This window comes from Varanus komodoensis, unplaced genomic scaffold (assembly GCF_004798865.1).
Source record: "Varanus komodoensis strain SLA01 unplaced genomic scaffold, ASM479886v1 scaffold29_1, whole genome shotgun sequence".
Lineage (NCBI taxonomy): Eukaryota > Metazoa > Chordata > Lepidosauria > Squamata > Varanidae > Varanus > Varanus komodoensis.
The window spans coordinates 8,784,726-8,805,885 of record NW_025335759.1 but is presented as its reverse complement, the minus strand read 5'-3'; the positions used below and the strand labels follow the sequence as shown (position 1 = coordinate 8,805,885).

Below are 21,160 nucleotides of genomic sequence, written 5' to 3'. Positions count from 1 at the left end.
TCTCTTTCTGGGTGCTGTTCGTTCATTGAAGTCCGAGCTAAGGAAAAAGGAGAGCCAGTGTGGCGTAGCGATTAAGAGCGCAGGATTGGGATTCAGGCAACTTAGGTTCTAGCCTCCACTCAGTCATGGAGCCAGCTGGGTGACTTTGGGCCAGTCACAGGCTCTCCGCCCAACCTACCTTCCAGGGTTGCTGATGGAGAGGAGGAAGAGAATTATGTAAGCTGCTTTCAGTTCCTTGGAAGGAAAAAAGGTGGCATGTAAATAGCAAACACGTGTGTGCATACACAACCAGCAAAACATTGCATGCATGCGTGCAAAAGTCATATACGCTGTACTGGACTTTTTTTTCTTGAAGCATGGTGGGGGGGAACCTGATTCTGTCAATGAGTGAACAATAGAAGAAGCCACTTCTGATGGCATAGATTGAACTAAATCATTAAATCCCTAGCAATAGGGGAAGGATCTGCTCCACAAAATAGGTTCCTGCCCATGGAGCCGTGTCGACAGCACCCATCCAGCTGAGACGGAAATCGGAGAAGGATGAGGACTCTCACTGAAAAGGGTTTCACCAGATTCCCTTGGTTTTTCCATGGACCTGATTCCTGAAGATACACTATAACTGCCATTTTGTTATTTATTTAGCCACTTTGAAGGTACAGAAACCAACCAACTGGTTGCCAATTTGCAGCCACCAAGCATTTTCTGAATGCTGATCAACAAAGATCTTGACTTTGTATGTACGTATTTATTTATTTATTTATTTGGAGTTTTTGTATGCTGTCCCAGTCACATAAGCCTCGGAACGGCTTCCAACATAATAAATAAACAATAATACATATAAAATATAAAATCTGGATTCACCCTGGCTATAGAAATTAAAACCAATAAATAATATTAACAATTATTAAAATATTGTTTGAATAAAAAGGTCTTGGCCTGGTGCCGAAAAACAAATAATGACTGTATGACGTGATTGACTGATTATTTATGGTTTACTTGTTATATATTGTTTTAATTATTGTATTATTATATTCTATTTTAATCATTGTAAGCCATCCTGAGACATTTTATCAGGAAGGACGGGATAGAAATGTTTTAAATACATTAAATAAAAATAAAAATATGTACTATGAAAACCAAGCTGAAAACAATTTTAAAAATCAAAAAGCAAACCTTGAAAAATGAAACTTTATGAGAAAGCATTTGTACTTTGGACAATATGAGCTCTTCATTCACTGGAACTTTACGGGCTGACTTGGCCAGACAAGCATTTAAGATGGAACTGCTCAAGTACAATCCGTTCATCGTTCTGCAGAAGGGAAATCAAGCCATTTTCACTAGCAGGAATGTGGTGAGCGGGAAAGACATAAACAATCTGGGGCTGGAGCAAGCAACATCATTGGCAAGCTTGCAACTACCTCTTCCAACGATGGTCAGTGTGGAAACATATATCACACCCTCGTGAAATTCATTGCAATAAGCCTGGTTAACACAGCCCATGATGGAAACCCTCATGCTTCTGGATGGATTTCCTGCAGAGAGAATGGAAAGAGAACATAATCAATACTAGGGAAACTGAGATGTCCTGCACTGACCAATGTCCTCAGTGGTTTTCCTCGGTTGGAAAACTAGTAATTGCATACCTGAGCAAGAACCAGATCCAAAGATGGGGAGAGGGAAGCTAAGAACCAGAGAAGGTGTCCCTGTATTTTGGGGAACAGACCACAATTTCACTTCCATGGCTTTTTGATCAGAATATACCCGATTTCCACCTTCTGCATTGAATCTGCAGTCCCGGGCCATGCATTTTCAAGCTGGGAAAGTGTTTCGCAGGCCACCCAAAATGCATTCAGTGATGTCATGATATAAAAATAGCCTTGAAAAACACACACTTTTGCAAAATATGCATGGATACATTTTAATCAATGGGAGAGTTGTGGGCTTTTCAAAGTTATGCACCACTGATGCCTGCATTGGGGAAAATAGGCATAGATTTTCATGTTAAAAGGTGAAAAATAGCTTGGGAACTGAGATGGGCTCTGGTCAAAGTGACATTTAAGATGGAATTTGGCTTTGAGTCGTGTGAATCTGAGTTTTGCTGATTCATGCACAGAGATGTACAACCATAGGGAAAACTTGCTTTGCCGGCACTTTGCAGATTTTAAAATGATTCCTGCTCCACCATTTGCCAATCTGTAGACTCGGAATTTACACAAGTGTGTTCACACTTATTTGTACAGACTCAGCTTTGTGCAAATGAGTGCTCCTGAAAATGTTCAAATCTCATGATAGCACATATTGTCATGCCTTACTGTGTGCATGGAGAAAATGTGCATTTTGGGTTTTGCTTGAAACGTTGTATATTTTTCCTATATGTACAAAATTAGAAAAATCCCTGCAGACCCCAAAGGCTCCATGAGACTTTAGAAAGCTGATCTGCCACATCCAGACCCAGTCTCTGACATCCCTGTTCACACTTCCCTAACATTGTGTTGCACTTTTGTGCATGACACAATATTTTTGTGCCTGTTTTTGACTGCAGGTGGCACCTGACTCCAAATTCAGTCTGGAAGGTGCAAAATGGGGTCTCCAGGTCAAAAGCAAACATTTTTCTCAAGCAGTGGTGTGACAGAAACCCCCCCACAACCCTCTTGGGGTTGCATTCTAGGCTGGGTTTTCTGCAGTGTGTGTGCATGGAAGTGCGTGTGTGAGCGTGTGCATAAGAGAATGAAAATTAAATGACTTACCTCTGCTCCTGCGGGTGTGGGGGCCTTCAAGGATGCCGATCCCTCTGATCTCGAGGCAGTGGCTCTGGTCACCCTGGCACTGAGCAAACTCCTTCCATTCACATCCAGTTCCCCACAAAGAGAAGCAGCCTCTGCATTGCTTCCCGTTCAGTGTCATGTTCACAGGAGGCACTGTGAGGAAGAGGAGGCCCTCAGAGCTGGGATGGAGGGAGGTCAGTGTGGCCAAAGCGATGGCCAGGGAAGCCGTATGGAGCCAAGACGTCAAGCAGGCTCCTTTCGCAAAACCCTAGAACAGTAGTGTGGGAAGGGGCCTACAAGGCTATCCAGCCGTACCTCCTGCTCATGGCGGGCACCAAGCTAAGGCATTCCCAGTAGATGGCAGGCCACTATCATTCTGTTGAAGTGCTGAGCGACTTTCCCGACCAGAGCAGGTTTGCATGAGGTTGAAGCTTTGCTGTTTGCTTTGCTGTTTGCCTTGCCTTGCCTTGCCACTGGTGGCACTGATAGGGAGGCATTCCCGATGCTGAGCAGGAGGGCATAAAGCTGTGCTTTAGCTGGTCTACGAGAGCCTCATCATCACGAGCAGCCCCTGGGAATGCAGACTCGGGGCTGCAGGTGCAAAACGGACCAACGTCCGGGGAGCCGAGCCCAGCGAGCACAGCCAGTTCACCCCTGCAGCTGGATCCCTCACACACCCCTAGGCACGCCGATCGGAAAGCGTAGTTTTTGCCATCAGTACGGCCGTTCACACGATGAGAATGCAGGTGCTTCCCTACCAGCCCACCTGTCTTGGGAAGAACGCCGTGTGGAAAAAAGGGAGGGTGATGTTCGGGAATTACGTACAATTGGGAAGAGTCTCTTGGCATGTGCCCCCTGAGCAGCAGGTACGCTTGGTTGCGATCGTTAATCCTCTGCCCACATTAAGAAGGGTGTGATTTTCATAGCAGTTAGAGGCTGGTAGGCACATCTTACTGGTGAATGGCTTCCCTGTAAGGTTAAAGCAAGAGACAGGGGAGTTTAAATAGAAGGATTTACCAATCGTCACAAAGAACTCCATCTGTTGCACAAAAAGAACCTGATTATTAAAAAGTGTGTGTGTGTGTGTGTTTGTGGAGGGCAGGAGGGGAATCCAATGTGACAGAAACTGGAGCTGACAGATTCGTCCACCTGGGTTCTGGGCTTCGAATGCTCTGCTCTTAGAAACCTGCCTTTTCATTCCATCTACTCAACTTCGTTGGTACCCGCTGAGGGTCCCCAGCTCTTTTCTTCATTCCCTCTTTTTAATGTGGGCAACTACCACAGGACCCTCTCCCCACTGGAAAAAAGCTGTATTTGTGGAGACTGGCTGGTACAGAAAGGTGAGGATCTCATTTCCATTCATTATAATAAGAATATACCAAGAGCCACACTATATTTGTTGAGAAAGAAGCGAAGGTGTTACAGGTCTGAATGAGGGAGAAAGCAAAACTGGCAGATCCCAGTTTTCCTCCAGATGGGCTGCAGGAGATTACGCAAAGCTCTGTAGTTTGGACAGCAGCATGTGACGCTTTAGAATGAGCATACGCCAAATCTCATAGCTCCGTCGAGTCCCAGGCAGCACCCCTCCCCACTCTTGCTACCAGATGTCCTCTTAGATGACGATCTCAGCAGTTGCGCTTGAGGAATTCCACAAGTGCTGTGCATCTTTCTCCTCCCATGCAGTGACAGAATCATATTTGTCAAGGCCTCACTCCTGGGACTAGGCACCTAATCCTGTTATTCCACATCTCAAGACACAGAAGCAACAGCTTCTTTATCCACTGGGACTCATGAGTGACAGGTTGCAAAGAGTAAAGCAAGAAGGAATTTCATGCTTCTATTATTCTGTACCACCCTCTTCTAAATGGTAGAAATGGTAGAAAGAGTGCAGCATCGACGTCTCCAAAGGCACTCAGTGATTCAGTTTTCCCAGTAAAAATGTCACCGTTTATGACGAGAATTTAAGCTGTGCCACATTGACCCAAGCTCCACAATGCTGGGAAACTAGAAATGGTGGCCGGTGTCATGGCTGATTCCATGATTAATGATGACTTCTGCAGGGTCGCAAATCGTTCCTGCTTACAGCGAACCTCCGTGCACCCATCTTGAAGCCCTGGGTTGCCTTGGCCTTGTATAAGCGGAATCAGAGATTTGCAGTTTTGCGTAGAGGCCAGCCTTCTCAGAGTTGACTCAGCCAGTTTGTTGCCTACAGCTGCAGCTGCCTGACTCATCAGGAGATGGGTGAGACAGTGAAAAGGTGCCCATAGAATAACGTGTAGTCACTCCCATGAAGGTGCATTCTTCCACTAAAGGAACAGTCATCTTAAATAATGAAGAATGTCCATAGCTCTTTAATTATAGGCTGGATGTGCACATGGTGGGCATGTCATGAGTGGAGCTGACTGGTGCCGGAGGTCAGACTAGATGGCCCGGGAGGTCCCTTCTGACTCGCTCTGTTTCTATGTTTCTAATCTCCAATGTATAATTGGTTCTTTAAAGAAGATAGAGGGCCTGAGATGGGGGGAGGGTGAGTGGACTTAGTGAAAAAAGGTGGCTATATTAGAAAGCAAAGTCCAACAGCACTGTAAGAATATTTTTCTACTTACGCCTTTGAAGGGAAGGCTCCTCTGGGACATAGTCTGGAAGAAATGATCAGGAGAAGAAGGAATGATCAGAATAGGTATTTCCAGCTACAGAGAATAGGAAAAAACCTTGAAGGCTGAAGTTCTCTTGTGTGTTTGTTATTAGCAGAAAACTGTTGCCATTACTTAGAAAGTTGTACCCTAAAATGTTCTCTAGAAATAATATTAAACGATATAAAGAAAAATAAATCGCTTCTGAGTAGAAAGAGCAGTGCTGTCCCCTCTTTAGATATTCTAGTCCTCAAGTAGAGCAGGCTACGAATGATCTTAATTTATCTCACCATAAGGAAAAGGTTCTTGCTTCCTTATTGTATAGGGAGATAAATCCTGTGCAGCTTGTATTCAAAAGTCCTTTAAGAAAACACAGTATTAGATTCAAGGTAGTCATTTTTCTCAGTTGGAAGCTTTGGATAATTATACCTTGGCCAGGTGCTCAGCTGAGAGGCAGATTAATTAGAAGTAATTAGCAGAGGAATTAACAGTAGCAATAATTAAGCTAGCCTTGCTCATGAAAGGTTCCCAAAACTGTCCCATCTCTGCCAGTAAGAATGGGCAGACCAACAAAATTAGGGTCTACCATGATTCTTCAAGCATCAGCTCACTGCTGATCCCTCCTTAATTCCTGTTCATGTTTGCAATTGCTGCTACTCTTGCACAAACAGGGAAGTTGCACAAAACAAACATCTATTGCATTTGAATTTTTAAAAAAGTCCCACATTTGTACACATTGCCAAAGTTGTGCAAATTTCCTGCATACATTAAAGTTAAACTTCCCATTGGTGATCAGATGTCATTTGTTCTGCCATCCACACATGAATGGAATCAGATTTGAGTGTTTAACCATGACTCTGTTGTACTTGCACTAATGCACACGAGTGCATTGGCACACTTGTTCATCTGAAACAGCTTTGACATAGACTTGCACTGATGTGTTTATCTGCAGTTGCACAAATTCCTCTGCCTCAAACGAAGATTTCTGAATATGAGAATGACATGGAAAAAGCCCGCTTGGAAAAACATGGTGTGCATGATTTTAACAATTGTGCAAAATCAGACAGGGGAATTTGTGCCAGATCCAGCACAGGCACATGCTTGAAAAGTTGCTAACATCTTCCTAAGATACATTTTCCTGCCTGTCTTTCCATGTGGAGTTGTGTACGTTTGCATGCTGGAACAAAATCTAGTTTCATTGATCTTTTTCACTTACCGAAAATAGTCTCTGTTTGAATGGTAGCACATGTGTCTGAACCCAGATTGCATGTCTGCACAGTTCCAGTACACGTGTTTTCAGGGCTGGCACAAATCTCACAGCTGAGAGACAACCCTAATGGCAAGGGGTAGGGAGACAGATTCCAGTTAATCTTCCTCAAAATTCTGGCAAAATCCTACAGACACAAACCATGTGGCAGCTAGAAACTACCCAGAAGTCACATGCCCTGGAAGGGCATGAGAGAGTTTTTGGGGACAGCCAAAATCTTTCTCATACTTTCCTTGCGAAAACTCCAGGTTGATTTCCTAACATCTTCAGAGAGGGGTATAATTTTTTTCCCCTTGACCTTATACAGGCATTATCTGTCGGTGTTCACAGCACTGGACTTGATATGCCAGTTCTGCACACCTGGATACAAGGAAGTTTCCTATGAGATTTTGAAAGCAGAAGGGAAACTGTTGAGGGCAACTTAGCAAGAAGAAGGAGGGGGTAGGAACTGAACTAACTGCTTAGAGCAGATGTCAACCATTTTACCATGAGAGACTCTTAGTTGGTATCCAGTGTGAGTCCTGCTTCTGAGCAGACCTATTGAAATGAATGGGAATTAATGTAGGCTAACTTGGCTACAACCCCCTGTTTTTTTAATGCAGAGGAACACTGAGTAAACTGATTTCAATCATCATTTGAAAATTCAGAAGTGTTTTTGTGTGCTTTTCTCCCAAGGCATATAATTTTGTTTGCATTTTGCTGAATGAACAAATTTTATTTGCATATTATTTCAAGCAATAATATACTGCAGTTTTAATCATATTTTACCTTCTGAAAGACAACTGGATTTCACTTCACGTACTGATTCAAACATTAGCATTAGGTACGTTTGGAAGAGAATGGAAACAGGACCAATTTCTCACCCATCCTTGGTTCCCTTTCCAGAAACTGAGCAGACTTGGCAATTGAATCTAATTTCAACAGTGGTAATGTTCCTATGTCCTTAAATAGGTGTGAAAAACCAGGGAAGTCTCAGCTCACCTAATTTCTCAGAAAGATGTTTCAAAAGCCCAGTTTAGCTTTCCTTCATTCTTATTCAAGGCCTGAATTTTAGTCAGTTTAAATGAAAAAGTGGGAAGATTTCAGAAGTCCTGCACTGAATCTCCTGTGATTACAGAAAACCACAAAGCATTAATAGTTAACACAGGGCTGGATATTTTTGGGGAGTGTGGGTTGTGTGTGTTTCTGAAAATATCCAGCTTTCTCCAAACAAACTGACAATTCCTGCTTTCTTTTTGCAAGTTTCATATGTTTACATTTCTGTTGAGCTGGGATGGACCAACCGAATTCTCTGTTAGAGGGAGTGAAAATGGTAATATGTAGAACCCTTCCTAGATTTTCACCTTTTTACCAATGCACTCTTGTTGCTCAATATACTCTCATTACTATTTCTTTGTAAGTGTAAACAAATCCTATTTAGCATGAAATCTTTTTAAAAATGAAACCTTACAAAGACATCTGTTGTCAGTTAAATTCCTGTTGCATGTGTTTTCAGGGTAAGGATTCAGCTATGCTTACCTTTAGTCGCCAAAGATAGCAATAGTCCCGCATTAAACCAGCACAAGCAGCAAAGGTACATTGGGGGCATGGTTTTCTGGGCCTATATGGAAGAGGCGATTTGGACCGGCACAAATTTCTGCTTCAAAGTTCTGCAAGAATGGTTCCTTCCATCCTCAGAAAAAAAGGACAAAAAAATGGAGGGGAAACATGTAAATGAGAAGCAACTTTTGCTTGTCCATATTTTTAAGTGACTCCCACACTTCTTGAACTAAAAGGCAGAATGGCACACTGTCTTCCATTTTCCAAAGCAATTCTCTGGTTTAAATTTACATGAAAAATGTGTGCATTAGAAATTGGTGCACACCACAAAGTATCTTTATGGAACTCCCCAGGGAGGTCCGCCTGGCGCCGTCATTATTTGTTTTTCGGCTCCAGGCTAAGACCTTTTTATTTAAAACTTATTTTAATTGCTAAATTATTGTATTTATTAGGATTTTAAAATTAACCGAGAATGCACCGGGGGGGGGGGTAAATTTTTTTTTCTTTTAAATTGTTATATTGTTATTGTTTATGTATGTTTTTGTGTATTTTTTGTGAGCCGCCCCGAGGCTTTGTTGCGATGGGGACGGCATAGAAATGTTTTAAATAAATAATAAATGAATAAACTTTGTGTACATAAATGGATAGTTGGTGTGAATGTTCATGCACATGGTTTCCCAGAGTAATGCAGAAATTGGATGGCGTGGGCTTTTGTCTGAATAAATACAGAATTAGCACGGACTGGAAATAATTCATCCAACTTTAGCTTGGAGAAGAAGAAAATTGCTGGAGTTCTTGATCAATGTCTGTGATCAGTTTCTGAATCCAGTCTATTGCTAAAAGATGCAGCCTTGCCTTCCGCAGAACTTCACACCTGCTTCCATTTTGCGGGGTGGACATCAGGGCTGTTCCTCATGCTATATGCACCTGGCCAGCTCTGTCATCATAGATGTGTTGTCACTTATTTATTTGTTTAAAACAGTGGTATGCCACCCAAATTTGCCACCGCACCTCTGGACGGCTCCCACAGCACCTCTGCGTGGCTCATTAAGGACTTAGAGTAGCCAATGGCTCTCCCAGTTAAGTATTCCTACCTCTAAGCACTTTGCTTTTATCTCCTATATCACTTGCTTCATAAAACCACACAAACAAGCTACAAAGGCGTGCTTACATATCACGGATTACCACATCTAAGCTGTCGGAATCTTTCATTTCTTCCTTTCCCCCTGCTTGGGGGCTCCACGCTCCAGGGACAGATATAAAAGGAGCATCTAGATGAGCAGGGAGGGACCATACCGAAGGGGCGATCCCAGAAGACAAACAAAACAATCTCCCCTCCCGGTGGCCCAGCTCCAGAAGACAACTGCAGACCTGGCTGAATGAGGGCAGGGCCTGACTGGGATGGGGGCTACCTTAGCAGAGAGTGCTCCAGCTCCAGCTCCGTTCATAGTGGCCATCAGCTCTAAGCCCCAGTTTCTAGAAGTGCCAGTAGCCCAGCATTTTGGAGGCCTGCTCTGATGTAAGTCCAGTATGGACATGGCCTATTGTGATGCCATCTTTCAAAAAGCCCATGCAATGGCTGGGAGTACCGAGAAGAAGAGAGGCACACGAGGCCCTGCATTTTGCAGAAGAGCCCAGGAATGCCGGGTGGGAAAGGACTTTGATCAGCCAGGTCCAGCGAGCCAGACTGACTCAGCAAGAAGAAGTACTTCGAAAATAGCATGCCCGGTATTTTAACTGTGTGCCTGTGAACCAGAACTGAACAGCTGGGTGAGCTGAACTGGTTTGGTGAATCTTAATTGGCATGAAATGGAGCAACGAGAAAGGGTTTGGGTAAATGGGAACGCCTCTGACCCTCTGCCGCGACCACGGATTCGCGTACTTGCCTGCTTCCCTACTGCCAGATGTCAAGCCAGGGGGCTGCGTCCCGATCTGGAGAAGCTCCTGGGGACCCCTAGCGGTGGGGGTGGGGCCACAGGCAAAGGGGTGGGGCCAGAACCACCGGCATATTTTGGCTTGAAGCTCTTACTTCCTGCAGCTAAGACCTAGAAGAGACTGTTCAACCTTTCTGAATGAGAAAGACTGGTGCAAAATGCCAGGAAGGAACGGTGGGCTGAGGAAGGGTGCAAGGCCATTCGGGTCCCTGAGTGGGATCAGCTGGAGACCCCTGACCTGAAGTTTCATACACTGGAAGTATAGTGGGCCTGTGAGTGAGGGTATGGGAGAAAGGTATAACCTGAATGTATGGCCTCTCACTTGGATAGTGAAGAGACTTCCTTTACAAGCCTGGAAGGATAAATTCTCTCCCCCAGTTGTACAATGGACTGAGAAGCTTACGATGCTTTCACCTTACAATGAGGTCACCGTCAAATGGATACCTGGTCCATTTTTGCTGAAGGCTTTGTATAATGGCCAGTCATTTGTATGTGCACAAGCACAAATTATCTGAACATTTAATTCATGTATGCTTCAACACTAAAAAGGGCTATTTTCAAGCTCTCTCATTCTTCAGCACGGTCACCCACATGTCTATAGCATCCTATTTTGACATGACATTAATCTACAATTTTAAAATTGAAATGGCAGCTGGAGAGTTCCCAGCAACCCTTCGTGTTCTGTTCTAGAACACAGCTATGGTGAGATCATCGTAGTAAATCTGCCGCCCAGAATGCAAAGCTGCCGGCCAAATGCAGCACGGTGCTTTTTCACCTGATGAAAAAGCACAAGACAGAACGCAGGTTCCGAGAATGTGGGCAGTGCCAGTATGGTTTTGGTTCCAGGTCTTCTTTTTTTAATTGTGACTGTCTGCTAAATTGGACACGGGGCATGCCATGTGTAGTATATCAGCTACTTTTCAGCTCCCTCCATCTCAGCCCCTCTCTGTTCGATCTACTCATTTTGGTAGCCCAAAGAGAAGTTTAGGTGAAATACCCAGTGGAAACCAGAATATACCTTTTGGGGGCGGAGGGTCTAGGATTTGTGTAAGCCTCTGACTTCACATAATTCCTTGCACAGAAGCATGAAACCGTGAGGGGTCAATGAGGCCTTCTGGTCCAACCCTGTGCTCAAGTTGAAGCATCCTTGCCAGAGGGCTGTTTGGCTGCATCTTGAATGCCTGCAGTGTGGGAGAGCCCACGAGCTCCCAAAGTTGTCAGCTCCTGACAGCCAGGAAGTTCTTCCGGATGGTTAGCCAGAATCTGGCTTCCTGGCATTTGAGCCCATTATTCCATATCTTGCATGCTGGGAGGACGGAGAAGAGATCCTGGCCTTCCACCTGGAGCCACCTTTCAAGTCCTTCATGGTGTATTGGAACCACGTAGAAGATTATATTATGGCGAGGAGTTAGGTTTGACCCTCATATTGCCCTCATATTGCCTCTTTTCCCCTCATATTGCCCTTATCAGGTATGTTGATTTATGATAAAGTCTTCAGTTATATAACGGAATGTGTCATCTGCTGAGTATAACTTATATAACTTGTTTTTCATACCTGGTTTTACATTCCCCTTGCCAGAAGGGAGTACTGTGTCCCAGGTGCAGAGCTTTCGGGAGGACCCTACATTGGTTAGCTATCCGGAGTTGTTTACCCCAGTGTTGGCTCAGGGCCAGGGGCCGGGCACGAGTGGAACGGAGGTTTGTGGACCAGAAGCACTCAATTACTCCATTAAGATACCTAGCTTTGGGGATAAAACCAGAGGGTTGAGGACCTGAGTTGGGGAGCTTCTACATGGATCAGGATCCTGAGTGATGATGGCCTGGGGGTCTCTCTTGCTGCCCAACTGGGACTCCTGGCAGCTGAAGGGGAGAAGATACTCTTGTAAGGTATCATTGCTATTTTGTTTGCCTGCAGATACTATCGTGGCTTAACTAAAGCATTGCTTTTCCTTCACCTACTGGCGTGTTCATTGCCTCCACATCCAAAAGAACCCCTGTCTTTGACAGAACACATGGTAGCTTCCAATAACTACTGGAAAATTCTGGAACATAGCAACATTCAAGTAGCAAAAACCTGGACACACAAAATGACAGGAAACTTGTTTATTTCTGCCTTGCTGGTAGGGTCCTCTGCATGTAACTGGGAGAGCTGATGAGTGACTCTGCTAGGCTATTTTTGAAGCTCAGAGGCCAAATCAAACTTCAGTGGAATTTTTTCCAGTGTGATCTACGTCCATAGCGATTTCAACCCTTCCCACCCCATTGGATTGAAAAATCTGCAAATGGTGGCCAATTCTTGTTCAAAAAGTGAACTGTCTAAATTGTTATGGGTCATGTCGGTCTTTATAAGTAGAAACAGGAATGCAGAGTGCATCTCCAAATGCGAGACAACAAGGAGATCCCTCCTCTTTCTGCTCCTGTTCTTCCTTGCATTTCCAAGCATGCTTATTGTTCAAATGTTTTTGCAGGTATGCCAGCCCTGAAAGTTGCCATCTTCTGAGAGACGCTTTTCACACTAGCCACCTCCTTGTGCATTTCCTTCACCATGCAGACTCTCTTGGGACTGTTTGTCTTTTGTGCGGTTCTCTCCATGGGTGAGGACTTCATACGTTCTCCAGAAACACACAAACATGGAACTGTGGGGAGGGGGAAAGAAATAAGATAAAAATGAGACTGAAGCATTGAGATCTGCCACCGAGGACCTTCTTTGAAAGAGGCTAGAAGATAGACTGCACAGGGAAGGGTCTTCTCGGTGGCAGAACCCCAACTATGGAACCTACTCCCTACAGAGGAGTGCCTGGTGCGGATGCGTTATTCATTTCAGCACCAGGCTAAAATCTTCTTAATTATCCAGTATTTTAACGGTTAGAATGATCTTACTGTACATTTTATATATTGTAAGTTGGTTTATTCAGGTGCTGTTATGGGTTTTTTGTTCCTTCGTAAGCTGTTGAGAGAACCTGAGTGAATACAAGATGGGATAAAATGTTGTAAATAAATAAAAATAAATAAGCTGGAAAGCCTTGATGTCTGCTGGGGTGGTGGGAGGGAAGTGCAATTGCTTCACGTAAGAAAAGGTTGTGTTGGCCATGGGAGGTATGCAGCTGGAGGAGGCCACATGCTGTCTTGTCGAAGACCAGGTGCGGCACAACATCTCTTCCTGTACTCCTGATTTTAGGGGAGGCCATTGGATAGAAGTGAAGGAAAGCTTTTTGTGTTCCTCCTCTAGGGACATCTTTGGAGTGTGAAACATGCCATGCCCCCAACAAGACCTGTACTGGTGATAAACAAGCTTGTGAAGCCAACCAAGATGCTTGTGCCATCACCTTGATTGTAACTGTAGGAGGTGAGTGGGAAGCATTTACTCCCTTCCAGTCAAAACATGGACTTGGACACCACTGGCAGTTGGCAGTCCATCCATTTTTGGGTTGGCAATGTTACTTGCCAATGCGCCCAAGTGCATGTCTATATATTTAAAAATGGAATGAAAAAAATACTTCTGAAAACTGCACACAAAAGCAATGCGAGAAGACTTGCCTTTCAGATATGCACATCTTTGTTCCAGGCTCTTCTGCCTAAACAGATGTTCATTCAAGATTTTCAGGTCTGAAACTGGGACTTTTTACATAAATTATGTGCTCAAGTGTGTGAGCTCTGACCTCTTCTGCTGAGTGAAGCACCGAGAAAAAGTTGGCAGCTGCTGCATCCACCTTTTTGCTGCTGTTTGCTGTTGCTTCTTTTATCCAAATATCCTGCAGATGTTTTCAGATGCTGCCCTCTTGAAGCAAGTTCATCTCATTTCCAACAGATGGACTAAAGTGTCTCTGTTTGAACGGCAATTAAATATAGTTACGTGGAATGAACTTTTCTAGCAAACAAGCAGCTTTTGTATGACAATTTTCCCATTGTTGCTGTCTTCCATATCAAATTATAGTATACTTTCAAATGTGTAAATTTAAAACCCTTCCAGGGTGACACTGTTACTTTCCTTGCAGCACATAAAAGATGTGAAATTAGCTCCTTGTGATTCCTATTTCTATTCTTTTCGGTGAATATATTCAACAGGCCAGTTCTGAGTCTGCAGGTGCTTCTACTTGTACACTCCAAGTGCTCTCAGCTGTCCAGAACTGTTGTGTCTCAACACTTTCCCAGCACGTGTGTTAGGAGATGTCCCCTACTTGGCGATCCCCCACCCCAGGGCACCGGGGAGTAACCAGACTTGCATGTTGTTATTGTTTCAATAACGTTACATTTTATGCTATCTGCTTTGATACCTCTGTGGAATGCAGTAAATGGCTAAAACAGGTATAAATAAAATGCAGATAGACACACCTGCGTGCATTGCTTTTACTGAGAACAATGATTATCTGTTGCTTTTCTTTCATCTCCAGGAGGGCAAACCAACTACAACATTGTAAAGGGCTGTGATGAAAAGTCTCAGTGCAATAAGAAAGAGGAAAACAAGCTTGACAATGGAGGTTCCATTACAACCACAGTCGAGTGCAGCAACTTCCCCAAACCGGGCACAGCGGGTGGTTCTGCTGCGGCGCATTCATCTGCAGCGTCCCTCCTGCTGGCTCTCTCTGCGTTCCTCATAAGGACATTCCTGTGACGAAGCGCTTGCATCAGCCCAACACCAAATAAAGCATGCCTGCCGCTTCCCCATGAAGTTCTCTGGGGTGGATCATGTGCGCCGCAGGGGGCCAGGGTTGGCAAGGAGTAGTTCCGTGGGTGTGATTCGCTCAGGGGCAACCCCCCCCCAGCTGGCCCTCCGCTCCCAGTGGCGCATCACGGGTAGGGTGGCCCCGGTTTGTCTGACTCTGAGCACTCCTCTCCCATGCCCTCGCCCTGCACCCGTGCGTCTTTGCCCTCCTCAGAATCCACCCGAACCCTCAGAGGGAAGAGCGTTGAGATGAGCAGGGCTTCTTTAATCTCAGAGCCTGGAGCTCCACAGCCCCAGGGGCCCCCCGCCACCTCCCCTTCGTTCTCTGACTCAGCGCCCAGACTGGCAGGACTGGTGAGCACGTGCTCATTCCCAGCACCAGCCGTGATGGCACCACGGCTGGAATCGGTGGCATGAAGGTGGGCAGGACCAGTCCATGGTCAGCCAGCATACAGGTGTCCTCCTCTTAGGCTGGGGTGAGCAGAGGGGGGGTGGTGAACCTCAGGGTTTCACCCTTGCATCAGCTCCAGCTGTAATCACTCTGTGCAGTTCCAATCTGACTAGCCAGCTTGATTGCGGCCGTGAAATGCCACGGCACGGACTGGGTGGATGCATTTGCTCGGGCCATCACGATCCCACTGGTCTTTGTCATCATATACAGGGTGTGGCCCCATCGACTCCACACACAGCCCAGCTCGTTCTATCTGCCCTTTCTAAGCACCTTCCAGGCCTCAGGAGCATCAGAAGCACCTTCGCTTTGCTAACCCTAACCCTACACTGGATTTTCCCCATAACCCTAAAATCTGGCATAATTCTTCTGGAGAGATTTGCTATTTTTATTTGTATTGAAGTTAAACAACTGAAGATCTCAGTCCAGTATAAGTGGCGTGGCCTGGACCAGAGGGAAGACTTCGCTCCACCCCTCTCCCAGAAGTCCTGCTTCCTGCAAGCTCCAAGGGTCGGTCCCCATTCACACATACTTGTGTTGCTTCTGGTGCTGCAGCACAATTCCCACCCCCCACCCGCAGGCACTCGGGGATGCAGGCTTGCTGAAAAAGACCAGGGTTAAGGCCGTGAGGTGGAAGGGAAAAGAAAGGAAATGCAAAATTTATCCTGAGTAATTTACTTCTGTCTGTTCCGTGTGCTGTGAGTGTCCCTTTCTGTTAAATAGTTATGGAGGCATGTGAGACTCTGTGAAATTGCCAAATTCCATCATGATGCTTGTTCTCACTCCTCTCTCTGTCATGCTGTGATTCTTTTTTAAAATTTATTCTTCCTTCCACTGGGATATTTCCGGGCATCTCTTTGCCTGTTTCCAGGCATATTTTTCCAAATGCCAATTGTCTGCATCTTTGACTCACATTCATTTTGAAATGCAGGTGGGTCCCATGGCATAGGATTGTTGGAATGGGTGGAAGATGGTATAGGGCCTAGTGAGAGCACACTAGAAATGAAATCAATGCCAACAATATCTGCGGTGGCGCCCAACTTATGGAACGCGTTCCCCAGAGAGGTCCGCCTGGCTCCATCGTTATTTGTTTTTCGGCGCCAGGCCAAGACCTTTTTATTTAAACAATATTTTAATTGTTAATTTGTTGTTTTATTTATTACTTTTAAATTATGGCTGAGATACTCCGAATTTTTAATGTTATCCTATTCTATGTTTGTTTATCTTCCTTGTAAGCTGCCCCGAGGCTTTCTGTGATGGGAGTGGCATAAAAATGTTATAAATAAATAAATAAATATAAGTGTACATAAGTTTCCAGCCCCTGTGCAACAAGATGGCTGGATGACTTGGCCCTGGAGGGTATGGAAGCATCATTTCCTTTCATGGAAAAGCCCCTTTCACATGATCCAGCAGGGTCCCCTACATGGCAGCTAGATAATTCATCACAATCTCCATTATCCTCTCTGCAGTGTTGCTAAGTGATATCGCCATAGTGAACCTGCAAAACCGAATGGAGAGCTTGCAACCCAATCTGCCTCAGAACGTTTTCATGTGCCCAAGGGGAAGGCAGCTACAGTGAGAAGTACAGTTCATGAGAATGTGTGCAGGGCTGGGTATGTCCCTGGGGTTTGTTTGCATTGTGATGAGTGTTCCTTAAACCAAACGTGGCAAAATTTGACTGCCTGGATAGCTCTGTCTGCTGAAAGGTTTCAGCGCATTTATTCCCAACTCCCTCAAACTCTTCTCCCACTGGTCATTCCTTTAACCTGAAATGACTTTTCTTCTTTTTTAAATGAATACTGTGTAGTATTTCAGGATTGCTTTAGTTTCTAGTTTTGGTAATGTGAGCATGGCAATTATACAGTGGGCATCTAAAAAGATAAGGGATCATGAAGGTTTTTTAAGTTTTATATTTTATATATTTTATGAGGGGTTTTCAAAAAGTTTCTGCACTTTTATATTTTATAAATATATTTTATCTATTTTTGCTGATGGGATTAAAAAGGTGGTACGATGCTAGGAAAAATACATTGCAAAGGAAGATAACTATATAGAAAATGATGTAATTTGTTTTTGAAATTCTTAAGAAATAGTTTAAAAAGTGTGAAAACTTTTTGAAGAACCCTCATATAGTTGACTTTAAAAGACTATTAATTAAAATGGTTAATCATATAATATGAAAAAGAAGTGACCTAGAATAAACTTGTCAACTTATCCTAGTAGACTGTGTACTTATTTTATCTAGACTCTTAGCAAAGTAATATCGTACTGCCATTAGTAATGTCCTCTCTCAACCATTCCTTCAGTTCCAGTAGCACTGAATCTTTCCTTTAGGATCGGTCTTCTCTCTCTCTCCCTTTCTCTCCTTATCTCTGCTTTCTGACTTAAGCTTCTGTATCTTAAAATTCATTTCCCCCTCTTTCAACAACTCTTGTTCATTTCTGCAAATTAAGTTTTGAACTCCTAAATTAAAAATCTCTGTCTGTCTGTCTGTCTGTCTGACCTTCTGATGAATGTGATCATCTTCTGGCACCCAGAGCCAACTTTCCACACTGCCCCCCAAAGCCAGCATGGAAGTCTCTCCAAGAATACGTTCTGGATATGATCTGCAACTGCAGATTTTAAACCCCCATATATATTATCTTGCTTCTGCAAATGCTGCAGCAAAAGGGAGGGTGAATGAGTAACTGATCAGCATCATCCCTTTGAATGTTTTAGCACTGCTTTCCTGGAAGGCAAGGATGGAACTGGCACAGGGTCATTCACCCCTTGCCAAATGATTATCTTAATGATAACACACTCTGGAATTGGGTTCAGAGCATGATAACTCCCTTGGGCCTGGAGCAATAGGATTATTGGCTTAACAAAAGCCTGATGATGAGCGCTATCTTTATCCAAGTTACCACGGAAAAATCATGGCCAGCAGTGAAAAGGAAGTGAATAACCTCTGCTCCCTTCTCTGAAATTTGGAGAACTCCATGGAAACCTCTGCAATTATCCTTCTGAAACTTACATGTCTCTCTCCCTTGCTAAAAGAAACACTGTAGGATGACTGTAATTTTCAGATCACAAGGCACATGGGGATAAGTCTGTCCTCTTCTCTTCTCTTCTCTTCTCTTCTCTTCTCTTCTCTTCTCTTCTCTTCAAGAATGTGCAATTCTGGGCATTTGGTGTTAATCCCATGGCTTTAGTTATTTATTTGGAAAAAGAAGTCAGTTTAGAAAAAATAGTATCTTAGTCTAAATTATGACCAGACAAGATGATAGAGACCTTTTCAAAGTTTGAGGGAAATTATTGGTTTAGTTCTTTTTTCATGGTTTTTCTCCAAATGTTTTCTGCAGATAATTCACACCAGAGTATTTGATCCAGCACAGTAAGATTTCTTGCAGTAGCTCCTATGCTCACATCTTCCTCACCATGCAAGGTCTCCTAGCAATCTTTGTTTTCTCTGGGCTTCTCGCTACAGGTGAGCCCCCAGTAATAAACTTGCCCATCCCCAAACAAATTGAGGGCCAGGTTTATTCCAAGACTGAAGCTGGTGTGTGTGTGTGCATGTGTGCATGCGTGCATGTATCATTTCACTAATTCAAGCTGGAATAGACTGGTTGGCCTGGGACAGGTACAGGAATGCAAGAGGTCGGTGTTGCTCTAGGCAAAAACTAGCAGTGGCAAGATGATTTCCCTGCCTTTCTGCTTTGCTCTTTTTAGGATAGAATGCTAATGTGATTTAGAATGTGATTTTTTGTGGCCGTTTGGGAGAAGGGTTGCATTTTTCCATGACTAAATTTGTGTAAAATTATGGGGTGGAGTGGTGAACAATTGGCAAGTCAGCTTGGCAAGTGCAACTCAGCTGCGGAATCCACAGTTGGGTTCCTAGAACTCATTAGAACCCTTTGCAGAGTCTTCTGACATTCCAGAATGAGACGATCTTAGCCCAAGTTCCAATGAAGTTCAGTGGGGCAAAGATCTGTGGAATCTCTCTTTCCCATATACTTTATGAGCCCATTTCTGATCCTTCCTTTAGGTGCCTTTCTGATGTGCGAAACTTGCGAAAGCAGTGGCAAGACCTGTACTGGCAGTAAAGAGACTTGTGGTGCTGGCAAAGACACCTGTGCCACGATCTTGTCTGAAGCAGGTAAGCGACTTGATTCAGGGCAGCCCATAAATACCCTGCACATTTCCACAGCGTGTCCAAGCATGGGGATCGCCATCAATTGAGTGATAAAGCTGCCAAAGATGAGTGATTGCCCCACCTCTGGGCATGAGGATTTCGGGAACTGGGCCTGGAACTTTCCATCTGCCAAGCTCATCTTCTAATGCTAAGCTATGACTCTGCCTTGCGGATCTATCATGGATGGAGAGCTGGTGGTTCCTGGATTCATCATGTTTCTAGTCCACTTCTATCTGCAAGAGAAGCCAAGGTGGCTTGCAGGATGCTTCTTCTCCTTGTTTTACCATTACAACAACCCTGTGAGGTAGGTTAGGCTGAGAGTCAGTGACTGGCCCCAAGTCTCCCGGTGAGTTTCCTAACGAAGCAGGGCCTGGAGCCTGGATCTCTTAAGGCCCAGTCTAACCCTCTTACAGCTGCACCACATAAGGCTCTCTGTTTTGGGGAAATATAGTTTCCTATCTGGAGAGACATTGCCAACATCAGAAAGATTTGTTTGTAGGATATCAATGCTAACAGTGAAAAAGAAAATCCCATCTGGAAGATGGATGGATGGACACACACAGAGATTATGTTCAATGGGACAGAAAGCTTTATAGCAATTTAAGGCATTCTGCACACTAAACGTTCAGACATCTTAATACTCGCTTGGCCTTACAGAACAACATAACCCAAGGTCAAATAACAGCAAAAGGGAACTGGGGGATGAGGCAGACTGGGGACCTGGAACTTACTTGTACATCCTGTTTTTAAACAGGGCATGTTTTGCATGGATGGATGGATGGACGGATAGATTTAAGCCAGGGTCAGTTGTACAAAATTCAGGCCTCTGTTCCTTTGCTCTGCAAACCACAGTTTAAAAAAGAAAAAGGGAAGAAGCACCACCAAATCCAGTGTAATTACACATTTCTTGCTTGTACGCAAGTCAAGGGAGCCATTTTGCCCCCTGTCAAATCTCAGTTTCAGTCAGCAGAAACATTCAGTATTACTGGTGGTTCAGATCTGCTCTGCTTGAAAGGAGTCTATGCAGTTTTGACTTGGTTAGGCAACTTGGGCATTGCAAAGGAAAGGTGGGGGGATATAATCTGGTCAAACAGATGAAAAGACTTGTTTGGATAGATGGTATTCCAAACCAATCTTTCTTTTCCAGGTGAAGAAAACCAGAAAAACGTAAGCGTTGTAAAGAGCTGCTTTGAGAAGGTGAATTGCAATTCTGGAGGAATCAGCATCGTGAACGGAGTTAATGTCACCAAAACGATTCAGTGCAGCAAGGCTGCTCCGTCAGCCGCGTCCGTCCTGCTGGTGGTCTCTGGGTTGCTAATGAAGCAGCTCCTCCTGTAATATGCCAATTTCAGCAGTGCAGCGCTAAAAAAGGCTTCCTTGTCGTTTCCATGCAACCTCAAGGGTGTTTTTGTTTGTAATTTCATCTTTGACGTCTTGAGTTAAAACAAATAAAAGGAAGCAACCGTACATGCCACCCTTGGATTTGGTGTGGGGTGTTGGGGAGCGGGAGGGAGGGGCGGTGGAGGCAGGGACTTCCAGGAATATTTTCCTCCAACATGCCTGGGTAGATTTTGCAGCACAAGAAACTGGTGGGGACAGGGAGGTTCCTAAGTTTAGCAAGCTGACGGAACGCAAAACCACATGCAGTAAAGATGAGATAAGCACGATGCCCTTTGCACTCAGTCAACTGGGGCCATGTGAATGAGTCATTATTTCCTTTGCTTCCAAGTATTGCAATAA

General features: G+C 44.4%; 2 protein-coding genes across 3 annotated transcripts; both read left to right on the top strand.

Annotated features, from left to right (window-relative positions):
• The first annotated feature begins 11,843 nt into the window (after positions 1 to 11,843).
• LOC123025949 (phospholipase A2 inhibitor and Ly6/PLAUR domain-containing protein-like) lies at positions 11,844 to 14,804 on the top strand. Its single transcript, XM_044435126.1, has 4 exons — positions 11,844 to 12,025; positions 12,607 to 12,732; positions 13,368 to 13,484; positions 14,530 to 14,804. Exons 2-4 carry the CDS (start codon positions 12,684 to 12,686, stop codon positions 14,748 to 14,750), a joined length of 387 nt encoding a protein of 128 aa, XP_044291061.1. The 5' UTR covers positions 11,844 to 12,025; positions 12,607 to 12,683; the 3' UTR covers positions 14,751 to 14,804.
• Positions 14,805 to 16,804: 2,000 nt separating this feature from the next.
• LOC123025972 (phospholipase A2 inhibitor and Ly6/PLAUR domain-containing protein-like) lies at positions 16,805 to 20,896 on the top strand. 2 transcript variants are annotated; one of them, XM_044435168.1, is made up of 4 exons: positions 16,805 to 16,824; positions 18,591 to 18,715; positions 19,274 to 19,384; positions 20,568 to 20,896. In XM_044435168.1, exons 2-4 carry the CDS (start codon positions 18,667 to 18,669, stop codon positions 20,756 to 20,758), a joined length of 351 nt encoding a protein of 116 aa, XP_044291103.1. In that variant the 5' UTR covers positions 16,805 to 16,824; positions 18,591 to 18,666; the 3' UTR covers positions 20,759 to 20,896. The 2 variants fall into 2 exon arrangements, with proteins under 2 accessions (XP_044291103.1, XP_044291102.1); XM_044435167.1 differs by lacking the exon at positions 16,805 to 16,824 and having other exon boundaries at positions 18,520 to 18,715.
• The last annotated feature ends 264 nt before the right edge of the window (positions 20,897 to 21,160 follow it).

What these genes read in the sequence shown, in the direction of transcription:
- LOC123025949 (XM_044435126.1), top strand. Translation starts at nt 12,684, where the DNA reads ATGCAGACTCTCTTGGGACTGTTTGTCTTTTGTGCGGTTCTCTCCATG. An exon ending in TTGTGCGGTTCTCTCCATGG is followed by an intron (nt 12,733 to 13,367) that starts GTGAGGACTTCA and finishes TTCCTCCTCTAG; the next exon opens with GGACATCTTTGGAGTGTGAA. An exon ending in CTTGATTGTAACTGTAGGAG is followed by an intron (nt 13,485 to 14,529) that starts GTGAGTGGGAAG and finishes TTTCATCTCCAG; the next exon opens with GAGGGCAAACCAACTACAAC.
- LOC123025972 (XM_044435168.1), top strand. Translation starts at nt 18,667, where the DNA reads ATGCAAGGTCTCCTAGCAATCTTTGTTTTCTCTGGGCTTCTCGCTACA. An exon ending in CTCTGGGCTTCTCGCTACAG is followed by an intron (nt 18,716 to 19,273) that starts GTGAGCCCCCAG and finishes TCCTTCCTTTAG; the next exon opens with GTGCCTTTCTGATGTGCGAA. An exon ending in CACGATCTTGTCTGAAGCAG is followed by an intron (nt 19,385 to 20,567) that starts GTAAGCGACTTG and finishes TTTCTTTTCCAG; the next exon opens with GTGAAGAAAACCAGAAAAAC.